The following is a 26,072-nucleotide window of genomic DNA, read 5'->3' as shown; positions in this document are numbered from 1 at the left end:
TCCGTTTTCTAACATTCCCTGTAAAATATCTAAAAAACTCACTTGCAAGACAGATTTTGCAGTGTATGTGCTGGAGTGCACGTGCGGCCTGCAATATGTTGGGAGTACCAAATTGCAGGCACACAAGCGCATACTCCAACACATGAGAGCCATCATTAACCATGATGCGTCTTATCCAGTAGCCAGGCACTTTGGTGAAAAGCACAACAGTAACCTTGAAAACCTCAGCTACTTTGTCATCGATACAATACCTCCACTGAGGCGCGGTGGTGACAGGGAAGCATTGCTTAGGAGAATGGAGACTAGGTACATCCTTGAGCTAGACTCGAAGGCACCCAACGGGTTGAATTCGAGTGAGGACTTCCATACCTGGCTGTAATAGCCCGTATTTTTTGTTTTTTGTCTTTCGCTGACGTACTCTGAGTTACCCATCCTTAATACGTTTCTCTGCAGCTTCCAATATTTATTTAACCTCGTTTTTCCTCCTGAGTATATAGATTACCATGACAGCTTCATCCATCTAGCTGTTATGTATTTCACAAATTCTGTTGTTAATTTGTTGTTGTTTTTCTTTCTTATGTCCCCTTCTTTACATTAATCAGCACTTTCACAAGGAATAACATTGTATATATGTATTTTTTAGATTGATCAGACCATCACTTTGCGCATTCTCTTTTTGCATGGGTTTTTCAAAATTGTTTATCTTATGTCCTGATTGATTTGAGGCAAGATTATGATTGAGTTTAACCGGATTGATCCAGTTATTATTAGCTTCGGCTTTTTCTGTGTAGGCATGGGTTACCAGGGAGTTCTCTGGTGCAACCGATATAAGCTATAAATTTCAGATCTGTTTATCAGATCGAATTGAGCTGCACAGAATGTCTCATCAGTCTTGAAAATTTAAAATCTCTTTGGCCAGCACACATGTGTTTTGAAAGCATTTGACTTTTATTTGTGGCTTTAGAAGTTATTGTAATCACACGATGAATTAATGCATTCAACTGTTTTGCGCATTTGCACAAATGTATTATATATAGTATGTTTTCTATATCTATTGTGATGATGTCATGATTAACCTTTGCACTTGCACTTTAAAAACTCTGGCTTCACGAGACAGCGTCATGTGATCAAGGCCTCTGGAAGGCCGAAACGCGTCATGGCAGCTACTGGGTTTTTGATTCAATAAAAACCACTAAGCACTTACTCTGGGTCCGTGTTCGTCTTTCGCGCTGAAATGCTGTGCGGTTGGTGAGGCGATTCCTTGTGGCATATATATATATATATATATAGATGCCGATGCATTTCGCCCTGACCGAGGTGAGTATCCTCGCTGCACCGCTGCGTGTTCATCCAACGCTGAAGGCGTGCCTGGATCAATCAATAACTTGAAGAAAATTATGCCGAAGCAGGAGCCAGAAACATTCAGGCCACTAAGGGAAGCGGGTGCCTCTGTACCGCGTCTCTGGTTGACGCGTATATCATCGCCACAGGAACTCCTCCCAAAAGAAAGAGCAGAGGCCACATCGGGGAACAAGGGAAGCTGCTTTATTTAAATTGTATGGCGAATGCATTTCGGCCTGATTCGGCCTTCGTCAGCGCCGTGATGTGACAGGGGGCTTTTTCACTCTGTGCTTAAATGTATCTTGCCGCACTACGATTGGTGCAAAGTCCGCTCCTCCCTTCAGGTGTTGTGCTCACCTGTCACAGATCCCTGATTGTATGGACTGCGACTCCCAGGGTGCATCAGGCAGTTCCCAGGTAGGTGGTGCATAGAGTTGAACTTAGAATTGTCCAAGTACCTCGCGGAAGGCAGGATATTCCTTCACAGAAATGATAGTCCCCTGCTAATTAAAATACAGAATGCCGCCTCGAGTCCCCTTCAACCGCTTCAGCATTCTTGTTGAATTTCGAGTAGGCGGGGGCAAGATGCCGATGCATTTCGCCCTGACCGAGGTGAGTATCCTCGCTGCACCGCTGCGTGTTCATCCAACGCTGAAGGCGTGCCTGGATCAATCAATAACTTGAAGAAAATTATGCCGAAGCAGGAGCCAGAAACATCCAGGCCACTAAGGGAAGCAGGTGCCTCTGTACTGCGTCTCTGGTTGACGCGTATATCATCGCCACAGGAACTCCTCCCAAAAGAAAGAGCAGAGGCCACATCGGGGAACAAGGGAAGCTGCTTTATTTAAATTGTATGGCGAATGCATTTCGGCATGATTCGGCCTTCGTCAGCGCCGTGATGTGACAGGGGGCTTTTTCACTCTGTGCTTAAATGTATCTTGCCGCACTACGATTGGTGCAAAGTCCGCTCCTCCCTTCAGGTGTTGTGCTCACCTGTCACAGATCCCTGATTGTATGGACTGCGACTCCCAGGGTGCATCAGGCAGTTCCCAGGTAGGTGGTGCATAGAGTTGAACTTAGAGTTGAATATATATATATATGAGAGAAAAATGGAGCAGTGCACTACCACAATGTTCCGTTTAAGTCACACAGAGTGGTCAATTTTCCTCAATGAAAATGCTCTTTATTGTAATATTCCGACAATGATACGAAGACAGTCTTAGCCAACACATTTCGTTCAAGAATAGAACTTCGTCAGGGCATGCGCGACGATGAATAATTACTCCAAAATGGGACAACTCTCTGTATTGATGAAAAGAAGCATTCTCAGGAAAAGCCAATGTTGCTAAAGTAGCAGTCCCATATCATATGGTGGGTCCGAGGACAAAACAAATGCCTCCTTGATAAGGGCACAGTAGTTGATTCTAGTCAGAAGTCTGTACTCCTTCCTCACATCACCACCGGAAGTAAGTATATATATATATATATATATATAAATATAGAACGTCCCTGGGGGCCAAGTACCCCTCTTGTTACCTCCAGTAAGTCCCACACAGTAGGATTGCTAAGACGTCTTCACCACTCTCCACCACCGTGCAAACACGCCTCCTGGCAGACTACGGGATGGGGGATGAACTCCAATTTACTCCTGAGTAACTTTGGGGGCCAAAAAGCCCTACTGGTACCTCCTATAAGTCCTACGCAGCGGAATTCCTGAGCTGGTTGGAGGCCAAGTGTTGTAAATCAAAACAACGATGTGATTAAGCATTTACTAAAGACATTAATCCCTTTCCTTTAGATAATGTTTTCTCCGTTATGTTGACCGAAGTTTGGACTCCATTTTGTATCATCATGCTTCCACGTGTTCTCCACGAGAAGAGTCCAACCTCTGTGTTAGTTGCTCTTGTAATCTGCCTAGTAACAGTCTATAAATAGCTCTTTTGTCCATCTGGCGCATGTCCAGACTTGACCACATCTGTTATCAGTTAGCCTTACTTGACCATGTTTTCGCGGGCTCAAGGAGTGTGTTGGCTCCGCCCATGTATTGATTCAGTATCGAAAATGACCATAAATGGTAATGTTCTTCGGCCTCATGTTGTATCCACCCACTTATGAGCCCCTCTATTGTGTATAAAAGGGGACCATGTACGCAAGTTCTTTGTGCTACTCTATGCAATACTGAAGAGTGTTGTGTGGATTGTAGGACCACCCTTAAGGGTTAATAAATGCTGTCTTTGTACTTTGCAGCTTCCGTGCCAACTTCCTTATAGATTTCATTACAGGAGAGCGAACCCTTGTGTCCTGCGGGCCTAGCTGGGGCCTGTATTCATCAATTGGCGCCCGTCACGTGGGGCTCATCGGCGACTCGGATGCTCAAAGGACTGGTCGCGACGAAGGAGAGGAGTTTGGCCAGGGACGTGATCACTGCCAGCGGCGTCTTAGCCCTGGCATCCCGAGGTTTTTCTTCCTTCCCTTCCGAGCTGACCGTCTGGGTGGCGCCGGTCATCGACTGAGACCTCTTCTGTCGGTCCTGCCGTGAGAGCCGTTTGGGCGATTTTGGAGCTTGGCAGTTGGAATCTGGACTCTTGATTGGTAAGAACCGTTGTACGGTACTTGCTCCGAGTTTTTGAAGCCTGGTCTGGCTATTTGAGTTTGATTTGTGATGACTAGTCATATTTTGTATTTGTCTTTGTGAAAATATATGCGTTGCAACACATATAGGCAGGTAATGTGGAGAGATTTCTCCGGAGCTGTGTGACTTTGAACGGCGCAACGATTAAGTGCCATTTTCTCTATAATATTGCATATTTTGCATTATTCCTGAGCATGCCTGCTTTTAGCGCACTCCGTAAGTGGTGTTGCTGCTTTGGAAACCGGTTGAACCTCGAAGAATCTGCTCCAGCTCCCCCAGAGGGGACTCCTAATAGGGATATGTATGTGAAGCATGGTCTTTCTTCCATAATGTTGAGCACAGTATGGAGGAAATATACAAAAAAAGATCCTGAGTTGCGATGGCCTTTGTATGGATCGTTTGATATACGTAAGATTGAGTATGTGGAACAGTGTATGTGTAAGCGACGTGCTCGTCAGGATATGTTTGAGTGTGTGCGGTTATGGGTGAAGGAGGTGCGTGAGCGAGAGAAGCGTGAGAAAGCGCTGTTTGATAAAGAACAACGGAAGAATGATCATGTGCGAGCACAGGAAGCGAAGCGTCGGGAACACAGAGAACAGACAGAGAGACAAGAGAAAGAGCGTAGGCTGCAAGTTTCGGGTCAATATGCTGTTCGGCAGCCACTTTATCCTGTCCTTAATAATCTTGATGATGATTTTTATTTACTAGATCGCTCTCCGCCCCCTTATGTCGGCGCATCTGCTCCGAGGCCGCAAGATTCTGTCCCGGGTCCGGGTAAGGTGGATACGCGGTCCATGTTATCGGCCGAGCATATGGCTGAGCTTCGGCAACTTTCCTTCCGTGCATTTAAGGGCAAGATGTCCGTGGAGGACTTGCTCCATACTTGGGGGTCGTGGCAGGATAGAGAGAGGGTGTATTTTCTGGATCATTTCGCTGAGGAAGTGATTGCTGCTTTCCGAAAATATTCTAGTGTCTTTGAGCCTGACGATGTGACATCGGATGCTAAAGCATTGCATGATGGTGTTTTCTCTCCCCCTAAGGCTCCTGATACGGCTCGGCGGCTGTTCACCTTGCGGGACGAGGTGCTGGCCCTTAAAGAAAAAGCGCGCCACCGAGCAGGGGAGGAGAAGCAGTCGGATCCGTGTACCACAGAAGGCCACCCATCCACCTCCCAGTCAGATAAGGATGCCATAGTGCATGTTAAACCAATGCGAGAAGCGGCGCCTTTGTATGTTCCTCCTAAAGGAGCGGGGACTAGCTCGGACATTAACTCCGCCGATGCTAAGGGATATTTTGTGTATAATTGGATTTATACTCCGTGGCATAGAGCTGATGTTATGGCATTAAAGAATGCGTTGCCTGACCCCCGCAAGAATCCAGCGGCCTTCTACGAAGAAGTCGAGGGGGCCTTGACTTCTTGCGTTATGACGTTAGCAGATATAGACCTGTTCTTTGGCCTTATCCTACCACCGGATACGTGGCGATCTGTCCGAAAGGTAGATGATACAGTTGCCTTCAAGGCCCGGTGGTCTGAGCTTGAGGATGAGGATAGGGACCGGAAGCCCGCACAGAAACCACCCCAGAGTATTTTAGATCTCCCTGCTGCTATTGTGGCTAAGTTGAAAACGATTATCCCCCCTAAAAAGATTGACTGGAATATGTTAACTGCATGTAAACAGACAGCTGACGAGTCAGTTGCAGACTTCTTTACGCGCTTTGAGGAAATGTTTCATGACTTTAGTGGCCAGTCGCTTACTGACGAAACGGGCCGCCACCTTTTCGCGGATAAATATGTGGCCAATCTGCTGCCGGCAGTTGCGGCCCGTCTAAAAGCGAGTCAGAGTTCTTGGTCCTCCGCGACCCCGACGGCCCTCCTGACTATCGCTCAGTATTATGAGCGTCAGGAGCAAGAAGCAAAGGGCCAGGAGGAGAAGAAATCGAAAGATCTAAAAACCAAGGTGATGTTGGCGCAAGTATACGGTCCGCCCCGACGGGGTGTTAACAGAGGTAGGGGAGGATCTTATGGTCCTCCCTCGGGCCGCTCTGATTTGAATAGGAACCAGTGTGCGTATTGTAAGCAATCGGGCCATTGGGCCAGGGATTGCCCGGTGTTGCGTGCTTCGCGTCAGGGACATGTTTCGGGGGGCCCGAGAGGTAGAGGGGGTTTCTCGAACTTTCGAGGGAATTCTAACGAACAGGCTCGGTTTGACTCTGCTGGACAGCACCGAGATCGATCAAATGTTTTCGATCGCCAGCATCAGTATCATGTGTCGGAGGTTGACCGATCGGGATATCACGATTCTCAGCATGCATAGGAATGCGTTGGATGGGGGTTCGAATCAGTTGAGGTGCCGGTCGATCAGAAGGGTCCTTATGTATCGGCTGAGGTTTTAGGCTCTACCGATCAGTTCCTAGTGGACACAGGAGCGACACGTAGTGCGTTGTCCAAGCAATTGGTTCCGGGGGCTCCCCCATCCGGCTTAATGGTTACATCGGTAGGGTTTGACGGTACACTCTCCCGAAGCCCTCTTTCACAGCCCCTCACATTTAAGGTTGATTCTTTTTCCGCGCCCTGCCCGTTTCTGCTTGCCCCGTACACACCGGACAACATAATGGGCCTTGATATGTTAAAGCATTTTAGGGCTACGATCCGCTGCTCCCCTGCTGGTGTGCGGGTGATATTGAATGACAACTACCCCCGGTCTGAGCGGATGTGTGCGATATCAGAGGATGCGTTGTTAGCTACCCTCCCTCGTGCTTTGTGGGCTACTTCGGACACAGATGTGGGACAGATGGTGATTCCACCGGTCCACATTAGTGTCCAGGAGGCGGCGGTGTTACCACGCCTCCCACAGTACCGTATTTCCCAGGAGGGCGAGGAGGTTCTCACACGGATTGTGCAAGATTTGATTGCAGTGGGGGTAGTGGAGGAAGTTCCCTATAATATCTGTAACAGTCCGATTCTCCCCATTCTGAAAAAGGACACGGATGCTAAGGTTTATCAGTTCATAATTGATTTACGAGAAGTGAACAAGATCGTGATACCTCAGTACCCAGTGGTTTCCGATATCACGACATTGCTTACCTTGGTCCCGCCTACGGCGACCATGTTCTCAGTGATTGATTTGAAAAATGCCTTCTTTTCCATTCCCATTCACCCCGATAGCCGATATCTTTTTGGGTTTACACTAAATAATAGATCTTATCGTTTTTGTAGGATCCCCCAGGGCTACACAGAAAGCCCTAGTATTTACAGTCAGGCTTTGAAACGACAGTTGGATTCCTTTGTTCTGCTCGAGGGGGTCGCCCTCATTCAATATGTCGATGACATCTTGTTGGCGGCTGACACCCTGGAGTTGTGTGAAAAAAGCACGTTATCCTTACTTTCCTTTTTAGCATCCCACAATCATAAGGTATCTAGGAAGAAATTGCAATTCTGTAGACCAAAGGTGACTTATTTGGGTCACCTTTTGTCTAAGGAGGGGCGTGCACTCACACCAGATCGTATCCAAGTAATCTTGGACACACCGAGACCGTCCACGCAGAAGGATGTGCGTGCATTTTTGGGTCTTGTTTCTTTTTGTAGACAGTGGATATTGGGGTTTTCACACACAGCTAAGCCATTGTTAGCTCTCTTGACAAAAGACACGCCCATCCCGATCCCCTGGTCAGATGAGTGTGATGCTGCTTTTCAGCAACTACGACAGGCCCTTTGTTCAGCACCAGTGTTAGGGACCCCTGATTATGCAAAACCCTTTTCGTTGTATGTGCATGAGAAAGATGGATGTGCATTATCAGTCTTAGTGCAGATGCACGGCGATAAGCAGCGCCCTTGTGCATATTTTTCGGCTGTACTTGACCCTGTCGCCCGAGCATTACCAGGGTGTTTTCGCTCGGTTGCGGCGACAGCTGTGTCAATACGCCAAAGTGAAGGAATTGTGTTATCCCATAAGCTGTTGGTGTTAGTTCCCCATGCTGTTGATGCCCTGCTTAATCAAACAAAGACGCAGCATTTGACCAGTGCCCGTTTAACGGGATATGAGTTGACGCTTTTGGCTCCTCATATTACGTTGAAAAGGTGCGTAACGTTAAATCCGGCCACATTGTTGCCATACCCTGAGACCCAGCCTGAGGCGCGGAAAGCGCATGATTGTATTCTTGTGACTGAGGAACAAACAAAGGGTCGTATTGATCTCCAGGATACGCCCTTTCCAGATGTAGATGGAGAACTATGGGTGGACGGATCATGCCTGAAGCTACCAGATGGTACGACTTCAGCAGCGTATGCAATTACCACGTTACAAACGATAGTGGAGACAGCACGCATACCGCAGAAATCAGCTCAAGCAGCGGAACTGATAGCATTAACACGAGCATGTGAGCTCAGTACAGGATTATGTGTGAATGTTTATACAGATAGCCGCTATGCCTTCGGAGTAGCGCATGACTTCGGCCTACTCTGGAAGGAGAGAGGGTTTTTAACGTCACATGGAGTACAGATAATGCATGGAGACTTAGTTCACAATCTTTTAACCGCATTGACATACCCAAAGAAAATTGCCATCGTTAAGTGTAGCGCCCATAGGAAAGTAGTTGATAAAGTTGGAGAAGGGAATGCGTTAGCAGACCGAGTAGCACAGGAGACTGCGATGCAGCCTGGTGCTACTGCCATGTATGTAGTAAAGTCACAAGTGGAAAGATGGCATGATGCGAAGGAGGAAGTGCGAGAAATGCAAAGGACCGCTTCTGATAAAGAGCGGGAGCAATGGGCTAGCGAGGGGGAATTGGATGATGAAGGCTGCTGGAGGAATAAGCAGATGGATAGATGGAAATTACCTACGGCTTTTGTACAACCTATGGTTCGGATGGCACATGGGCTAGCACATGTTGGAGCTTCCGCAATTGTGAAATTGCTTACCCAAGTCTGGGAGCATCCAGAGATTGCTAGCACGGCAAAGAGGGTGGTGCAGACCTGTATGATCTGCTTGAGGTATAACCCAGGAAAGGGTACTCGAACTCCAGCAGGAGGATTTGTGACACCCACTGCACCCTTTGAGGTTCTGCAGATGGATTACATCCAACTTGAGCGCTGTAACAATTTGAAGTATGTTCTAGTAGTGGTTTGCGCCTTCAGTAAATGGGTTGAGGCGTACCCTACGAAAGACAATACTGCAATGACTACAGCGAAGCTGCTGCTGAAAGAGTTTTTCCCTCGATACGGCGTCTGTAGACTTCTGTGGAGTGATAATGGGCCTCACTTTGTAGCGGATGTTATAAAGTATGTCTTGAAGGGCCTAGGCATCACTCAGAAGTTCCACGCCGTGTTTCACCCTCAGTCTGCAGGACTAGTCGAGAAGTATAATGGTACACTGAAGCTTAAGATCGCTAAAATTCAAGCTTCGACGTCTTTGACTTGGCCAGACGCTCTGCCACTGGCGTTACTGTCAATTAGATCAGTACCGCACTCTCGAACTGGCCTTACACCATATGAAATTGTTTTCAGACGCCCAATGAACATTTGGGGTCCACCAAGGCCTAAGCCTGTGTATGATGTACCTTGTGTAATGATGAGCGATTATCTGGCACAGTTAACGGATAACTTGGTTTCTATTCATCAACAGGTCAGAGAGGCGCTCCCTGATCGGTCTACCGGTGAAGGACATGGTCTCCGGCCTGGTGACCATGTCATGGTGAAAGTCTTCGACAGAACAAACAGTTTGGAGCCGAGATGGGTGGGCCCTGAGCAGGTCCTCCTCGCAACGAGGACGGCTGTGCGAGTCTCCAACAGGAAGAATTGGATCCATTCCCTGCACTGTAGGAAGGTGCCGCCCGGATTGGTGGAGCCTGCCGTGCTGACCGATCAACGAGAAATCCTGGCTGCAGAGACAGGCCGTGCTGCGGAGCCAAACGTCACCGAGGAGCTCTTTTTCCGGACCACGTGACTCCTGGAGGAAGGCGATATCATCTTCGACCAAGGAAGTGAGTTTTCCAGTACCGGGACATGCTGTCAGAACGGCCCTTGGGTTAGTGAAACGGAGAGCCGATGAGGCAAGGGGGGGGGATCAGCCCTGCATTAGTGTAGCGACACCCGTCTTGGCCCGCTGGTGAAGAAATCGACCGCTGCCCAAGGGGAAGAGTTCTGACAGACTTTTAGTTTCAGGAAGATATCAGGGTATTGTTCTTTTTGACATGGAGAAGAAGAAAATCCTTTGTGCATCGGGGTTCATGCTGACAGTAGCTATTGTTGGGATAACCACATGGTTTGTGGAGGAGGTAACTCCTGCTCGGAAAACACTTGTGTTGACGACTCCGGTGCCTGCGGAGCACTACTTTTATACATTGCCGTATCAAGAGTTGAAGCATCGACAGTCTTATTTGAATAACACTTTCATTCAGATGCTGCATCATACCCACGTTGCTACGAACGCTACGAATTGTTGGATATGTGGGATGATGCCAGCCCATCAGAAGAAAGGAGGTACGCCATTCATACCACTTCCTTTCTCTCATAATGGCTCTTGTAGAGCATGGTACACTTTGCTGTTTGCCACTCGGAAACCGACAGTGGGACGATTGCTTTTCAGACTCAATAAAGAATGTCATCAGGATAAAAATGGGTATCCGCAAGCGAATGGGACAATATGGGAATGGGAAGAGTACCGACCAGACAATGAATCCATTCCCTATATCTTCACGAACACCAGAGACACTGTGGGGAAGGACAAATTTGTGATCCAAGTGGCACAAGCTCAAGCGGACCTGTGTGTCCAGAGTGTGGGTTTTATTCCTGTTGGTGTCAGTGATTGCATCACTGTCCTGAACATTGATGGATTGAATAATAGTACCTTCCTAGCATCCCATAATACCTACTTTGTGTGTGGAAATAAAGGTTATTACCGTTTGCCGGCTGGGTGGTCTGGGGTATGCTATGTATCATTCCTATTACCTCCTGTATTCCTAGCACCTGCATCTTATCATAAAGATTTGAAATTGTTGAATAATGTGACTGTAAATAGGTATAAACGTACTCTATCGATTGATGATGTGGATCAGACTGATACCAGCTTGCAGCAGTATATTGATTTTAACTTAGGACTGTTTTTCTTTGTTGGAGCCGCATTGAACAGTAGGAAGATCCGAAGATTAACAAGAGTGGTAGAAGCTGTGACAAACCAAACTGCTGCTGCTCTTGGGAATCTTACGGAAGAATTGCAAATTACTAGAATTGTTGCATTGCAGAATCGAATGGTATTAGATGTCATGTTAGCCGATCGAGGTGGAGCTTGTAAAATTATTGGAAGTAGCTGTTGTGTGTTTATCCCTGATCATACGCCATCAGTTTATAACGCTATTAATAAGCTACACAAAATTGCAGCTGAAATCCATACAGAAAACGGCACTTGGCCCTTTTCTGGATGGTTTTGGGCATTGGTTACTGCCTGGGGATGGAAGGTCTTAACTGGTCTCTGTATTATTATAGCAATTCTATTCCTTTTCTGTATTTGTGTTCAATGTGGTCTATTGCTCTGTTCCGTATGCGTCTCATTCTGCATCCCAGATAAGAAAGCTATTGCCGATGTTGCTCACCAGAAGCGTTTAGCTAAAGAAGTCGAAGGAATGATGACAATTGACATATATGATGATTATTCCGCCAAACCGGATGTCTTCAGTAAATGCTGAAAGGGTCGTCTGTTGTAAATCAAAACAACGATGTGATTAAGCATTTACTAAAGACATTAATCCCTTTCCTTTAGATCATGTTTTCTCCGTTATGTTGACCGAAGTTTGGACTCCATTTTGTATCATCATGCTTCCACGTGTTCTCCACGAGAAGAGTCCAACCTCTGTGTTAGTTGCTCTTGTAATCTGCCTAGTAACAGTCTATAAATAGCTCTTTTGTCCATCTGGCGCATGTCCAGACTTGACCACATCTGTTATCAGTTAGCCTTACTTGACCATGTTTTCGCGGGCTCAAGGAGTGTGTTGGCTCCGCCCATGTATTGATTCAGTATCGAAAATGACCATAAATGGTAATGTTCTTCGGCCTCATGTTGTATCCACCCACTTATGAGCCCCTCTATTGTGTATAAAAGGGGACCATGTACGCAAGTTCTTTGTGCTACTCTATGCAATACTGAAGAGTGTTGTGTGGATTGTAGGACCACCCTTAAGGGTTAATAAATGCTGTCTTTGTACTTTGCAGTTTCCGTGCCAACTTCCTTATAGATTTAATTACAGGAGAGCGAACCCTTGTGTCCTGCGGGCCTAGCTGGGGCCTGTATTCATCACAAGCACCCTTTCTCCACCACTCTGCAAATGCGACTACTAGTTAAAGAAGTATTTGCAATGTAATAGGTTTCGCATTTGCGAGAGTTTGCGCTATTGGTGTTGTAAATGTAAAAGTTTTTTACTAATTTTTTTTGGAGTGGATGTCCGTTATGTGTAGTGGAATTATGTGGTATGATGTGCAGTGAAATTATGTGGATAGAAAGTATGTGGTATTTTGCGTATAATAAGTATGTAGAGTGGGATTATGTGTTATTGAGAGTAATTATGTGGTATGGTAGTCTGTGTTGTGGAGTGGTAACCTCAGGTTTAGTCTTCCTTGTTTCCATAAAAGCTCAACTGAGACAAAAAAAGAAAGAATCACTGAGGAGCACTTGTGGCCCGAGTCAGAGGTACGAGCGGGGTCACTGGAATTATGCAACTGTTTGGCTGTATCGACTTTCGCACAAATATACATTTTCCGCATTAGCCACATAGTTCATCACATGCTCCCTAATCTGCAGATTTGAACAAAAAAAGCCTTGTTTCTAGCTCAAATGGCTCAAACATTACCAAAAATGCAGAGACAAGTGTTAAACCGTGGTAGAAGGCCCTTTGCAAACCTAGAATGGTCACCTGTTACTTAATGCTAAATGTGGCATACATGACTAAGATTCTTATTTGTCTATCCTCAAACGTATCTTTTTTTAATAAACTGCAACACCAGCTGATTTGCTAGGCTCAAGATTCAAAAACGTTCCTGTCACATTTCCTTGCGGGGGTGAACGGGGATGGCAGACAAGGAGCTGCTTCGCAGAGGGAGACTTGCTGGCCCAAGAAGGTTGTTGAGGGTATGCTGGTGATGTGGGAACAGAGTGCGTTACCTGCTGATGTGGGGAGAAGCAGCGTGAAAGGAATATCTCTCACAGACAGACCTATGATATGTTCTCAGAATTGCCTCGGACAGATGCGAGCTGATGGATTCAATCACAAGATGGATTTTCAATGTTCATATAGTTTGACTTATCAACAGTTCGCACCCAGTCTTGCAAAGGGACGCATGCACCCTACAGCAGCGTACTAGTTTGGAAACGTAGAGAGGTGGGAGCCGACGAACGGGCTTCTAAAGCCATAGCTGTGACCTAGTGATATAAGGAGAGGCAGCGTGAAAGTCATATCTCACACAGATGCCAGTGTTGCCTCGCAGAGGTAAAACTGTGGACCTGATGGCTCCTACACAGAGACATGCGAACTGATGGAGTAAATCACAAAATGGCTGCCAACACTTCCTGGTTTCAACAGTTCAGAGCCAATGAGCTGCACGCTCGTGCTTGTAACCCCTCAGCCAATCACACTTCAGAATTCTGAAATATCGATATCTGTAAAATTTGATATTTCTCGAAAACTACTGAACAGATTTACACCATTTAAATAAAGGTGTACTTTCTGGACCATCACCTTTCTCCCTGCCAAATATGCAGTATTTCCGTTCAGCAGTTTCCCCTGCAGTCTTCTGTAAAGATTCCTATCAAAACTACATGGAGGACACATGTTTTGGGACCCCCTTTTTTCTCAGCACCTCCTACATCATTCACCCCCAAACGTTCAATATAAGAGCTAATCAAAAAAAAAGAAAAGTTTTGGATAATTTCATAAAGATTCCTCAAATTACGCCAAAGTTACAAGCAGATAGAAGGCTCCAGAAGGGGGGCCGCGTAACCCCCCTCCCAATATGAATGAAGCCCGGGGCTGTGCAGACCCCAGCACGCCCCAGCGCACCCCAGCACACCACAGCGCACCCCCGCAACCCCTACTATTATTTTTAAGAAATACCCCAAGAACCTAGCCCGCCCAAGGGCCTCATTAAAATGAACCCACAACCCCAGCACAAATTTCTGCCGATTTTTTTTTTTTATGATTTGGTGCTTCTGGGACCCCCTGAGCAGGCCTAGGGGGTCGGGGTTTTTCTACCCTGCCACCTTCTCTTGTTTTATAACATTGTTACACCGTTTTAGGGTGACTCGTTTCTACCGAGCCACAAGATGGCTGCCAACATTTTCTGGTTTGGACTACTAGCAGCCAATCACAGTAAAGCTTGCGCATGCAACTTAGGCACTGCCCAGATATTGAAACTTTTATTTTTCTAACTTCTCAAAAACTACTGAACGAATTTACACCATTTAAAAAAAAAGGTTGCTTTCTGAACCAAGCACTACCTTTTTGCCAAAGTTGGGGTAATTCCGTTCAGCATTTCGGGCTGTAGGTCATCGCAAAATTTCCTATGGAAATTAACATGGAGAAAATACGTTTTTTTTTTGGACCCCCTTTTTTCTCAGCCCCTGCTTGACGAATCATCCCCAAACGTCCAAGAAAGAAGCTGACCTGGATAGACTTTTTTGGGGGAGAATTTCAGGAAGATTCAACAAACGACGCCAAAGTTATTAGCAAATCGAAAAATATTTTTCCTATGGAAACTAGGTTCTAACTAAAACTACCTACTGGCGCCCGCCAGTAGGTCATATATATATGAGGGCTGGAAACGGGTCCTAAAACACATGCAGGAACGGAACCCATTCAGGGTAATGAATTGCCTAGTGACTACATCTCCCAACATGCTATGTGTGAAATTGAACTTTACTTAAAGAGGGGACTAATGGCGGTCTCATTAAAGCATGCTGGGTAAATGCGGCATAAATGCTCTGATTTCCTGCGTGGGGCCTCTGAGGAGAAGCGCAAAGGCTTCGAAACGTGTCAGGCCGAAGGACAAAATACTTGATGGGAATCTGCAATGATCTTTAAAATGGCTTTGTGAGTCACCTGCTGGCGAGTTGCGGCCTCAAATCTGAGCAACTTGTGGGATAATCAATATCGCGGCACCTCCGGCCGTGGAGGGATCGCGCTGCCTGTAATCGTATCAGGACCTACAGAGAGGTAATGTTCCTCCCTGAGTGGCGTCAGCAGGTAGAATAATTGACATTGTTCGAATCTCATCGGGGAGCCCACTGGAGGGCTGGAAACGGGTCCTAAAACACATGCAGGAACGGAACCCATTCAGGGTAATGAATTGCCTAGTGACTACATCTCCCAACATGCTATGTGTGAAATTGAACTTTACTTAAAGAGGGGACTAATGGCGGTCTCATTAAAGCATGCTGGGTAAATGCGGCATAAATGCTCTGATTTCCTGCGTGGGGCCTCTGAGGAGAAGCGCAAAGGCTTCGAAACGCGTCAGGCCGAAGGACAAAATACTTGATGGGAATCTGCAATGATCTTTAAAATGGCTTTGTGAGTCACCTGCTGGCGAGTTGCGGCCTCAAATCTGAGCAACTTGTGGGATAATCAATATCGCGGCGGCTCCGGCCGTGGAGGGATCGCGCTGCCTGTAATCGTATCAGGACCTACAGAGAGGTAATGTTCCTCCCTGAGTGGCGTCAGCAGGTAGAATAATTGACATTGTTCGAATCTCATCGGGGAGCCCACTGGAGGGCTGGAAACGGGCCCTAAAACACATGCAGGAACGGAACCCATTCAGGGTAATGAATTGCCTAGTGACTACATCTCCCAACATGCTATGTGTGAAATTGAACTTTACTTAAAGAGGGGACTAATGGCGGTCTCATTAAAGCATGCTGGGTAAATGCGGCATAAATGCTCTGATTTCCTGCGTGGGGCCTCTGAGGAGAAGCGCAAAGGCTTCGAAACGCGTCAGGCCGAAGGACAAAATACTTGATGGGAATCTGCAATGATCTTTAAAATGGCTTTGTGAGTCACCTGCTGGCGAGTTGCGGCCTCAAATCTGAGCAACTTGTGGGATAATATATATATATATATATATATATATATATATATCGCCACAGGAACTCCTCCCAAAAGAAAGAGCAGAGGCCACATCGGGGAACAAGGGAAGCTGCTTTATTTAAATTGTATAGCGAATGCATTTCGGCCTGATTCGGCCTTCGTCAGCGCCGTGATGTGACAGGGGGCTTTTTCACTCTGTGCTTAAATGTATCTTGCCGCACTTCGATTGGTGCAAAGTCCGCTCCTCCCTTCAGGTGTTGTGCTCACCTGTCACAGATCCCTGATTGTATGGACTGCGACTCCCAGGGTGCATCAGGCAGTTCCCAGGTAGGTGGTGCATAGAGTTGAACTTAGAATTGTCCAAGTACCTCGCGGAAGGCAGGATATTCCTTCACAGAAATGATAGTCCCCTGCTAATTAAAATACAGAATGCCGCCTCGAGTCCCCTTCAACCGCTTCAGCCTTCTTGTTGAATTTCGAGTAGGCAGGGGCAAGATGCCGATGCATTTCGCCCTGACCGAGGTGAGTATCCTCGCTGCACCACTGCGTGTTCATCCAACGCTGAAGGCGTGCCTGGATCAATCAATAACTTGAAGAAAATTATGCCGAAGCAGGAGCCAGAAACATCCAGGCCACTAAGGGAAGCGGGTGCCTCTGTACCGCGTCTCTGGTTGACGCGTATATCATCGCCACAGGAACTCCTCCCAAAAGAAAGAGCAGAGGCCACATCGGGGAACAAGGGAAGCTGCTTTATTTAAATTGTATGGCGAATGCATTTCGGCCTGATTCGGCCTTCGTCAGCACCGTGATGTGACAGGGGGCTTTTTCACTCTGTGCTTAAATGTATCTTGTCGCACTACGATTGGTGCAAAGTCCGCTCCTCCCTTCAGGTGTTGTGCTCACCGGTCACAGATCCCTGATTGTATGGACTGCGACTCCCAGGGTGCATCAGGCAGTTCCCAGGTAGGTGGTGCATAGAGTTGAACTTAGAATTGTCCAAGTACCTCGCGGAAGGCAGGATATTCCTTCACAGAAATGATAGTCCCCTGCTAATTAAAATACAGAATGCCGCCTCGAGTCCCCTTCAACCGCTTCAGCCTTCTTGTTGAATTTCGAGTAGGCGGGGGCAAGATGCCGATGCATTTCGCCCTGACCGAGGTGAGTATCCTCGCTGCACCGCTGCGTGTTCATCCAACGCTGAAGGCGTGCCTGGATCAATCAATAACTTGAAGAAAATTATGCCGAAGCAGGAGCCAGAAACATCCAGGCCACTAAGGGAAGCAGGTGCCTCTGTACTGCGTCTCTGGTTGACGCGTATATCATCGCCACAGGAACTCCTCCCAAAAGAAAGAGCAGAGGCCACATCGGGGAACAAGGGAAGCTGCTTTATTTAAATTGTATGGCGAATGCATTTCGGCATGATTCGGCCTTCGTCAGCGCCGTGATGTGACAGGGGGCTTTTTCACTCTGTGCTTAAATGTATCTTGCCGCACTACGATTGGTGCAAAGTCCGCTCCTCCCTTCAGGTGTTGTGCTCACCTGTCACAGATCCCTGATTGTATGGACTGCGACTCCCAGGGTGCATCAGGCAGTTCCCAGGTAGGTGGTGCATAGAGTTGAACTTAGAGTTGAATATATATATATATATGAGAGAAAAATGGAGCAGTGCACTACCACAATGTTCCGTTTAAGTCACACAGAGTGGTCAATTTTCCTCAATGAAAATGCTCTTTATTGTAATAATCCAACAATGATACGAAGACAGTCTCAGCCAACACGTTTCGTTCAAGAATAGAACTTCGTCAGGGCATGCGCGACGATGAATAATTACTCCAAAATGGGACAACTCTCTGTATTGATGAAAAGAAGCATTCTCAGGAAAAGCCAATGTTGCTAAAGTAGCAGTCCCATATCATATGGTGGGTCCGAGGACAAAACAAATGCCTCCTTGATAAGGGCACAGTAGTTGATTCTAGTCAGAAGTCTGTACTCCTTCCTCACATCACCACCGGAAGTAAGTATATATATATATATATATACATATAGAACGTCCCTGGGGGCCAAGTACCCCTCTTGTTACCTACAGTAAGTCCCACACAGTAGGATTGCTAAGACGTCTTCACCACTCTCCACCACTGTGCAAACACGCCTCCTGGCAGACTACGGGATGGGGGATGAACTCCAATTTACTCCTGAGTAACTTTGGGGGCCAAAAAGCCCTACTGGTACCTCCTATAAGTCCTACGCAGCGGAATTCCTGAGCTGGTTGGAGGCCAAGCACCCTTTCTCCACCACTCTGCAAATGCGACTACTAGTTAAAGAAGTATTTGCAATGTAATAGGTTTCGCATTTGCGAGAGTTTGCGCTATTGGTGTTGTAAATGTAAAAGATTTTTACTAATGTTTTTTGGAGTGGATGTCCGTTATGTGTAGTGGAATTATGTGGTATGTTGTGCAGTGAAATTATGTGGATAGAAAGTATGTGGTATTTTGCGTATAATAAGTATGTAGAGTGGGATTATGTGTTATTGAGAGTAATTATGTGGTATGGTAGTCTGTGTTGTGGAGTGGTAACCTCAGGTTTAGTCTTCCTTGTTTCCATAAAAGCTCAACTGAGACAAAAAAAGAAAGAATCACTGAGGAGCACTTGTGGCCCGAGTCAGAGGTACGAGAGGGGTCACTGGAATTATGCAACTGTTTGGCTGTATCGACTTTCGCACAAATATACATTTTCCGCATTAGCCACATAGTTCATCACATGCTCCCTAATCTGCAGATTTGAACAAAAAAAGCCTTGTTTCTAGCTCAAATGGCTCAAACATTACCAAAAATGCAGAGACAAGTGTTAAATCGTGGTAGAAGGCCCTTTGCAAACCTAGAATGGTCACCTGTTACTTAATGCTAAATGTGGCTGTTAAATTGATACTAATGGTGTGCAAGCCACTCTTGCTTCCTTCGGCGCTTCTCTCTGCACCTCTCTTGCCTCTTTCTGAAATTCTGTTGCTTTTTTCTGCAAATTCCTTTCATTTTCTACTCTTCTCTTGCCTCTTTCTGTAAATCTCTTCTAATTTCTGCATCTCTCTTGCCTCTTTCTGCATGTCTGTAGCCTCTTTCTGAACCTCATTTGCTTCTTTATGTACCCCTCTTGCCTCTTTCTGTACCATTCGTTCCTCTTTTTGTACATCTCTTGCCTTTTCTATACCCCTCTTATGTCTTTGTGCACTTTTCTTGCTTCTTTCTAAACCTCTGTTGATTCTTTCAGCAATTCTCTTGACTCTTTCTTAACTTCTCTTACATGTTTCTGCATCTCTCTTGCCTCTCTCTCCACCCCTCTTGCCTCTTTATGCACTTCTGTTGTTTCTTTCTACACTTATCTTGCTTCTTTCTGCATCTCACTTGTCTCTTTCTGCACCTCTATTGCCTCTTTGTACAGTTCTCTTGCCTCCTTCTGCACTTTACTTGCCTCTTTCTGTAACTCTCTTGCCTCTTTGTGCACTTCACTTGCTTCTTTCTGCACCCCTTTTGCCTGTTTCTGCATCCCTCTTCCCTCTTTGAACAACTCTCTTGCGTCTTTCTGTACCCCTGTTCCTTCTTTCTTCACCTGTCTTGTCTCTTTTTGCACTCGTCATGCCTTTTTTAGCACCTCTGTTGATTCTTTATGAAGATCTCTTCTTCTTTCTGCACCCCTCCTGTCTCTTTCTGTACCCTTCTTGCCTCTTTGTGCACCTCTCCTACACCTTTCTGTACCCCTCTTCCCTTTTTTCCACCTCTGTTGGTTCTTTCTGCACCTCTTTTTCTTTGTTCTTCAATTCACTTGGCGCTTTCTGTACCCTCTTGCCACTTGCTACACATCTGTTGGTTCTTTCTGCACTGCTCTGGCTTCTTCCTGCACCGCATTTCTCCACCCCTCTTTCTATACCTCTCTTTACCTCAGCCTGCCCACCTGTTCCCTCTTTCTGCACCCCTTTCACCTGTTTCTGCAACTCGCTTGCATCTTTCTGCAGTTCTCTTGCCTCCCTATGCACCTCACTTGCCTCTTTTTGCACCTCTGTTGGTACTTTTGCACTGCTCTTGCATATTTCTGTACCCCCTTGCCTCTTTCTACACCCATTTTACATGTTTTGCACTTCTCTTGCCTCTGACTGAACCTCTGTTCCTTCTTTCTGTACCTCTTTGCACGCTTCAGCATCTGTCTTGCCTCTTTCTGTGGTTCTCTTGCCTCCTTCAACCCCTCGGTTGCCTCTTTCTGCACTTCTCATGCCTATTTCTGCAACCCTGTTGTTTCATTTTGCACTTCACATGCTTCTTTCTCCACCTATCCTGTTTTTTACTGCACCCCTGTTGCCTCTTTCTGTACCTTTCTAGCCTATTTTTGCATCTCACTTGCCTCTTTCTGCACTTCTCTTTCTTCTTTCTGGACCTCTGTTGCTTCTTTCAGCAATTCTCTTGCTTCTTTCTGTACCTCTGGTGCCTCTTTCTGCACCCTTCTTCTCTCTTTGTGTAACTCTCTTGCTTCTTTCTGTACTTCTCTTACCTCTTTCTGCACTTCTCTTGCTCTTTCTGCAGCTTTCACACCTCTTTCAGCCCCTCTGTTAGTTCTTTCTGCACTTCTCTTCCTTCTTTCTGCACCCCTTCTACCTCTTTCTTTACCTCTCTGGCCTCTTTGTGCACCCGTTCTACCTTTTTCTGCACACTTTTTGTACCTATGTTGATTCTTTCTGCACTGCTCTTGCTTATTTCTGCACCTTACTTGTCTCTTTCTGCACTTCTTTTGTTTCTTTCTACACCTCTGCTGCTTCTTTCAGCAATTATCTTGCCTCTTTCTGCACTTCTCCTCCTTCTTGCTGCACCCTTCCTGCCTCTTGATGTACCTCTCTTGCCTCTTTGTGCACCGCTCCTACCTCTTGCTGCAACATTCTCTTGTCTTTTTTCACCTCTGTTGGTTCTTTCTGCACTGCTCTTGCATCTTTCTGCTCCTCTCTTGCCTCTTTGTGTATTTCTCTTGCCTGTTTCTGCACTTCCCTTGCCTGTTTCTGCACTTCCCTTGCCTCTTTCTACAACTCTGTTGGTTCATTCTAAACTGGTCTTGCTTCTTTCTGCACCTCACGTGCCTCTTTCTGCAGTTCTCTTGCTTCTTTCTTCACCTCTTTTGCTTCTTTCAGCAATTACCTTGCCTCTTTCTGCACTTCTGTTGCTTCTTTCTACACCGCTGTTGCTTCTTTCAGCAATTCTCTTGCCCCTTTCTGTACTTCTCTTCCTTCTTTCTGTAGCCTTTGTGCCTCTTTCAGTACCTCTCTTGCCTCTTTGTGCAACTCTCCTATCTCTTGCTGCAACCCTCATGTGTCTTTTTTCACCTCTGTTAGTTGTTTCTGCTCTTCTCTTGCTTCTTTCTAAGCCTGTGTTACTTCTTTCAGCAATTATCTTGACTCTTTATGCACTTCTTTTCCTTGTTTCTGCACCTCTCTTGCATCTTTCTGCACCTCTCTTGCCTCGTATTGCACTTCACTTATTTATTTCTACACCTCTCTTGCCTCTTTTGGCACCTCTCTTGCATCTTTTGGCACCCCTCCTGCCTCTTTCTGCACCCCTCTTCCCTATTTCTGCACCTCTCTTCCCTCTTTCTGCACCACTCCTGCCTCTTTTTGTACCTCTGTTGCTTCTTATTGCACTTCTCTTGCCTCTTTCTGCACCCTTTGTGCATCTTTTAGCACATCTGTTGCTTATTTCTGCATCTCACTTTCTGGACTCTTCCTGCCTCTTTCTGGACTTCTCTTGCCTCTTTGCTCATTTCTCTTGCCTGTTTCTACACTTCCCTTGCCTCTTTCTAAACCTCTGTGGCCTCTTTCCACACCACCTCTCTTGCCTCTTTCTTCACTACACTTGCTTCTATCTGCACTACTCTTGCTTCTTTCTGCACCCTTCTTTCCTTGTATGCATCCCTCTTGCCTCTTTCTGCTGTTCTCTTGCCATTTTCTGCACCTCTCTTGCCTCTTTCTGCACCTCACTTGCCTCTTTTGGCACTTCTCATGCTTCTTTCTACACCCATGTTGCTTGTTTCAGCAATTCTCTTGCATCTTTCTACAGTTCTCTTCTTTCTGTACCTCTCCTGCTTCTTTCTGCACCCTTGGTGCATCTCTCAGCACCTCTGTTGCTTATTCCTGTACCTCACTTTGTTCTTTCTGGAACGCTCCTGCCTCTCTCTGGACTTCTCTTGTTTCTTTCTACACATCTCTTTCTGATTTCTGCTCCTCTCTTGCCTCTTTGTGCATTTCTCTTGCCTGTTTCCGCACTTCCCTTGCCTCTTTCTCAACCTCTATTGCCTCTTTCTGCACCTCGCTTGCCTCTTTCTGCACTACTCTTGCTTCTTTCTGCACTACACTTGCTTCTTTCTGCACCCTTCTTCCCTTTTCTGCATCCCTCTTGCCTCTTTCTCCTGTTCTTGTGCCATTCTATGCACCTCTCTTGACTCTTTCTGCACCTCACTTGCCTCTTTTTCACTTCTCTTGCTTCTTTCTACATCGCTGTTGCTTCTTTGAGCGATTCTCTTGCCTCTTCCTGCAGTTCTTTTCCATCTTTCTGCACCCCTTGTTCCTCTTTCTGTACCTCTCTTGCCTCTTTGTGCACCTCTCTTACATTTTTCTGCACCCTTTTTGCCTCTTTTTTCACCTCTGTGGGTTCTTTCTGCACTGATCGTGCATCTTTCTGTACCTCACTTGCCTCTTCCTGTAGCTCTCTTGCTTCTTTCTGCACTGCTCTTGCTTCTTTATGCACCCCACTTGGCTCTTTCTGCAGTTCTCTTGCGTCTTTCTTCACCTCTGTTGCTTCTTTCAGCAATTCTCTTGCCTCTTTCTGTACTTCTCTTCCTTCTTTCTACAACCCTCCTGCTTCTTTCTGTAGCTCTCTTGCCTCTTTCTGCACCTCTCCTACCTTTTTCTGAACCCCTCTTGCTTCTTTTTGCACCTCTGTTGGTTCTTTCTGCACCCCCCTGCCTCTTTTTGCACTTCTCTTGCCTCTTTCTGCACCTCTGACTTAGACATAGGTTTAATTACCCTGCACCATTATGTACTAGGTCCTTAGAGGGGAGGTCATGCCAATCACTGGGGTAGCCCAATCCATAGTGTACCTTAGTGTATGTAGGTGTTTTACAATGTATTCTGAGTGTATTTCAGCATAGCACTGGCTCCAGGCCGGGTTAGTCAGAGTGAGTTACCACCAGTACAAGTCAGCAAAAAGTTTGGGGCACAGGATGACTTTACAACAAGGCAAACTTTCGCACCTCTGTTGGTTCTTTCTGCATATCTCTTTCTTCTTTCTGTACCTTCCTTTCTCTTTCTGGAGTTCTGTTGCCTCTTTCTGCATTGCTCTTGCTTCTTTCTGTTCCTTTCTTCTTCTTTCTGCACATGTCCTACCTCTGTAGGCATAGTTAAAAAATCATCATTTAAAAAACCTTTGAAAGTCACTGAAAAAAAAATCATCATCAGTGATGTAATTTGAGATGTCATCAATGATGTCACTGACCATGTCATGAATGATGTAATATGTGTTATCATCAGCAATGCATTGTGGTGGCTCGAGTTATAGTTAGCTCAACTAACTATAATGGCCAAATTTCTCTGGTTTTGTATGAGTGAAATGTCCAATTAACTATAACGTCCCTAAAACCTTTGTTTTTTTCAGTGAATTTCTAAGGTTTTTTTTAAATGCCCATTTCTAAATTTATTGTCCCGCTCTCTTGATTCAAAGCCCACTGGAGGGCTGTGAACAATTTCAAACAATGTCATGGAACGGCGAAAACTTACTTTAAGTAATTAATGATGCAAAGGAGGAACGTAACCTACTAAAGGAACGGACTTCAACCACAAGTACCAGCATGCCATACAAGCTACCAACACCTGCTGCCTAATGGAGGGCGTTACAAAAGTGCATGCTGAGCAACGCCTCCTTTGACTATTTTGCCCTTCCTTGTTGAAATGCCTGTGACCAAGGAGCCGACATGCTCTGAAACGCGTAAGGCGATGTATAATTATTGAATAAAGGAAGCGCTGGGTGCCGTAATAGTGCCGCTTGTGAGTGCGTCTTCAAAACGGTGGTCCTTTGAAGTTAAAATATTGCATGCGGCAGACCGAGCCGCGAAGACTGCACCGCCCCGTGGAAAATTAAGAGGACCTTGGAGACACAGAATCTGGCAGTCTCCCTTTGGCTTGAGCGGCGAATGGCTTGTACCGTAATGCGGCGCTCTCTTGATTCAAAGCCCACTGGAGGGCTGTGAACAATTTCAAACAATGTCATGGAACGGCGAAAACTTACTATAAGTAATTAATGATGCAAAGGAGGAACGTAACCTACTAAAGGAACGGACTTCAACCACAAGTACCAGCATGCCATACAAGCTACCAACACCTGCTGCCTAATGGAGGGTGTTACAAAAGTGCAGGCTGAGCAACGCCTCCTTTGACTATTTTGCCCTTCCTTGTTGCAATGCCTGTGACCAAGGAGCCGACATGCTCTGAAACGCGTAAGGCGATGTATAATTATTGAATAAAGGAAGCGCTGGGTGCCGTAATAGTGCCGCTTGTGAGTGCGTCTTCAAAACGGTGGTCCTTTGAAGTTAAAATATTGCATGCGGCAGACCGAGCCGCTAAGACTGCACCGCCCCGTGGAAAATTAAGGGGACCTTGGAGACACATAATCTGGCAGTCTCCCTTTGGCTTGAGCGGCGAATGGCTTGTACCGTAATGCGGCGCTCTCTTGATTCAAAGCCCACTGGAGGGCTGTGAACAATTTCAAACAATGTCATGGAACGGCGAAAACTTACTATAAGTAATTAATGATGCAAAGGAGGAACGTAACCTACTAAAGGAACGGACTTCAACCACAAGTACCAGCATGCCATACAAGCTACCAACACCTGCTGCCTAATGGAGGGCGTTACAAAAGTGCATGCTGAGCAACGCCTCCTTTGACTATTTTGCCCTTCCTTGTTGAAATGCCTGTGACCAAGGAGCCGACATGCTCTGAAACGCGTAAGGCGATGTATAATTATTGAATAAAGGAAGCGCTGGGTGCCGTAATAGTGCCGCTTGTGAGTGCGTCTTCAAAACGGTGGTCCTTTGAAGTTAAAATATTGCATGCGGCAGACCGAGCCGCGAAGACTGCACCGCCCCATGGAAAATTAAGGGGACCTTGGAGACACAGAATCTGGCAGTCTCCCTTTGGCTTGAGCGGCGAATGGCTTGTACCGTAATGCGGCGCTCTCTTGATTCAAAGCCCACTGGAGGGCTGTGAACAATTTCAAACAATGTCATGGAACGGCGAAAACTTACTTTAAGTAATTAATGATGCAAAGGAGGAACGTAACCTACTAAAGGAACGGACTTCAACCACAAGTACCAGCATGCCATACAAGCTACCAACACCTGCTGCCTAATAGAGGGCGTTACAAAAGTGCATGCTGAGCAACGCCTCCTTTGACTATTTTGCCCTTCCTTGTTGAAATGCCTGTGACCAAGGAGCCGACATGCTCTGAAACGCGTAACGCGATGTATAATTATTGAATAAAGGAAGCGCTGGGTGCCGTAATAGTGCCGCTTGTGAGTGCGTCTTCAAAACGGTGGTCCTTTGAAGTTAAAATATTGCATGCGGCAGACCGAGCCGCGAAGACTGCACCGCCCCGTGGAAAATTAAGGGGACCTTGGAGACACAGAATCTGGCAGTCTCCCTTTGGCTTGAGCGGCGAATGGCTTGTACCGTAATGCGGCGCTCTCTTGATTCAAAGCCCACTGGAGGGCTGTGAACAATTTCAAACAATGTCATGGAACGGCGAAAACTTACTATACGTAATTAATGATGCAAAGGAGGAACGTAACCTACTAAAGGAACGGACTTCAACCACAAGTACCAGCATGCCATACAAGCTACCAACACCTGCTGCCTAATGGAGGGCGTTACAAAAGTGCATGCTGAGCAACGCCTCCTTTGACTATTTTGCCCTTCCTTGTTGAAATGCCTGTGACCAAGGAGCCGACATGCTCTGAAAC

The 26,072-nt window shown here is 46.3% G+C and overlaps 1 protein-coding gene across 1 annotated transcript in view; it reads left to right on the top strand.

Annotated features, from left to right (window-relative positions):
- Positions 1 to 26,072, top strand: part of LOC146788731 (vomeronasal type-2 receptor 26-like) — a 712,759-nt gene that overhangs the window by 323,771 nt on the left and 362,916 nt on the right. The window contains exon 4 of the mRNA XM_085630952.1: positions 4,873 to 4,886. Within this exon, the coding sequence (XP_085487078.1) occupies positions 4,873 to 4,886 (14 nt within the window). The remainder of the gene's footprint in view (positions 1 to 4,872; positions 4,887 to 26,072) is intronic.

The sequence above is a fragment of the Triturus cristatus genome, chromosome 10, assembly GCF_964204655.1.
Source record: "Triturus cristatus chromosome 10, aTriCri1.1, whole genome shotgun sequence".
In the NCBI taxonomy this organism is placed as follows: Eukaryota; Metazoa; Chordata; class Amphibia; order Caudata; family Salamandridae; genus Triturus; species Triturus cristatus.
Note: the sequence above shows the minus strand (reverse complement) of the source record. Positions and strands in the feature narration are given on the sequence as shown.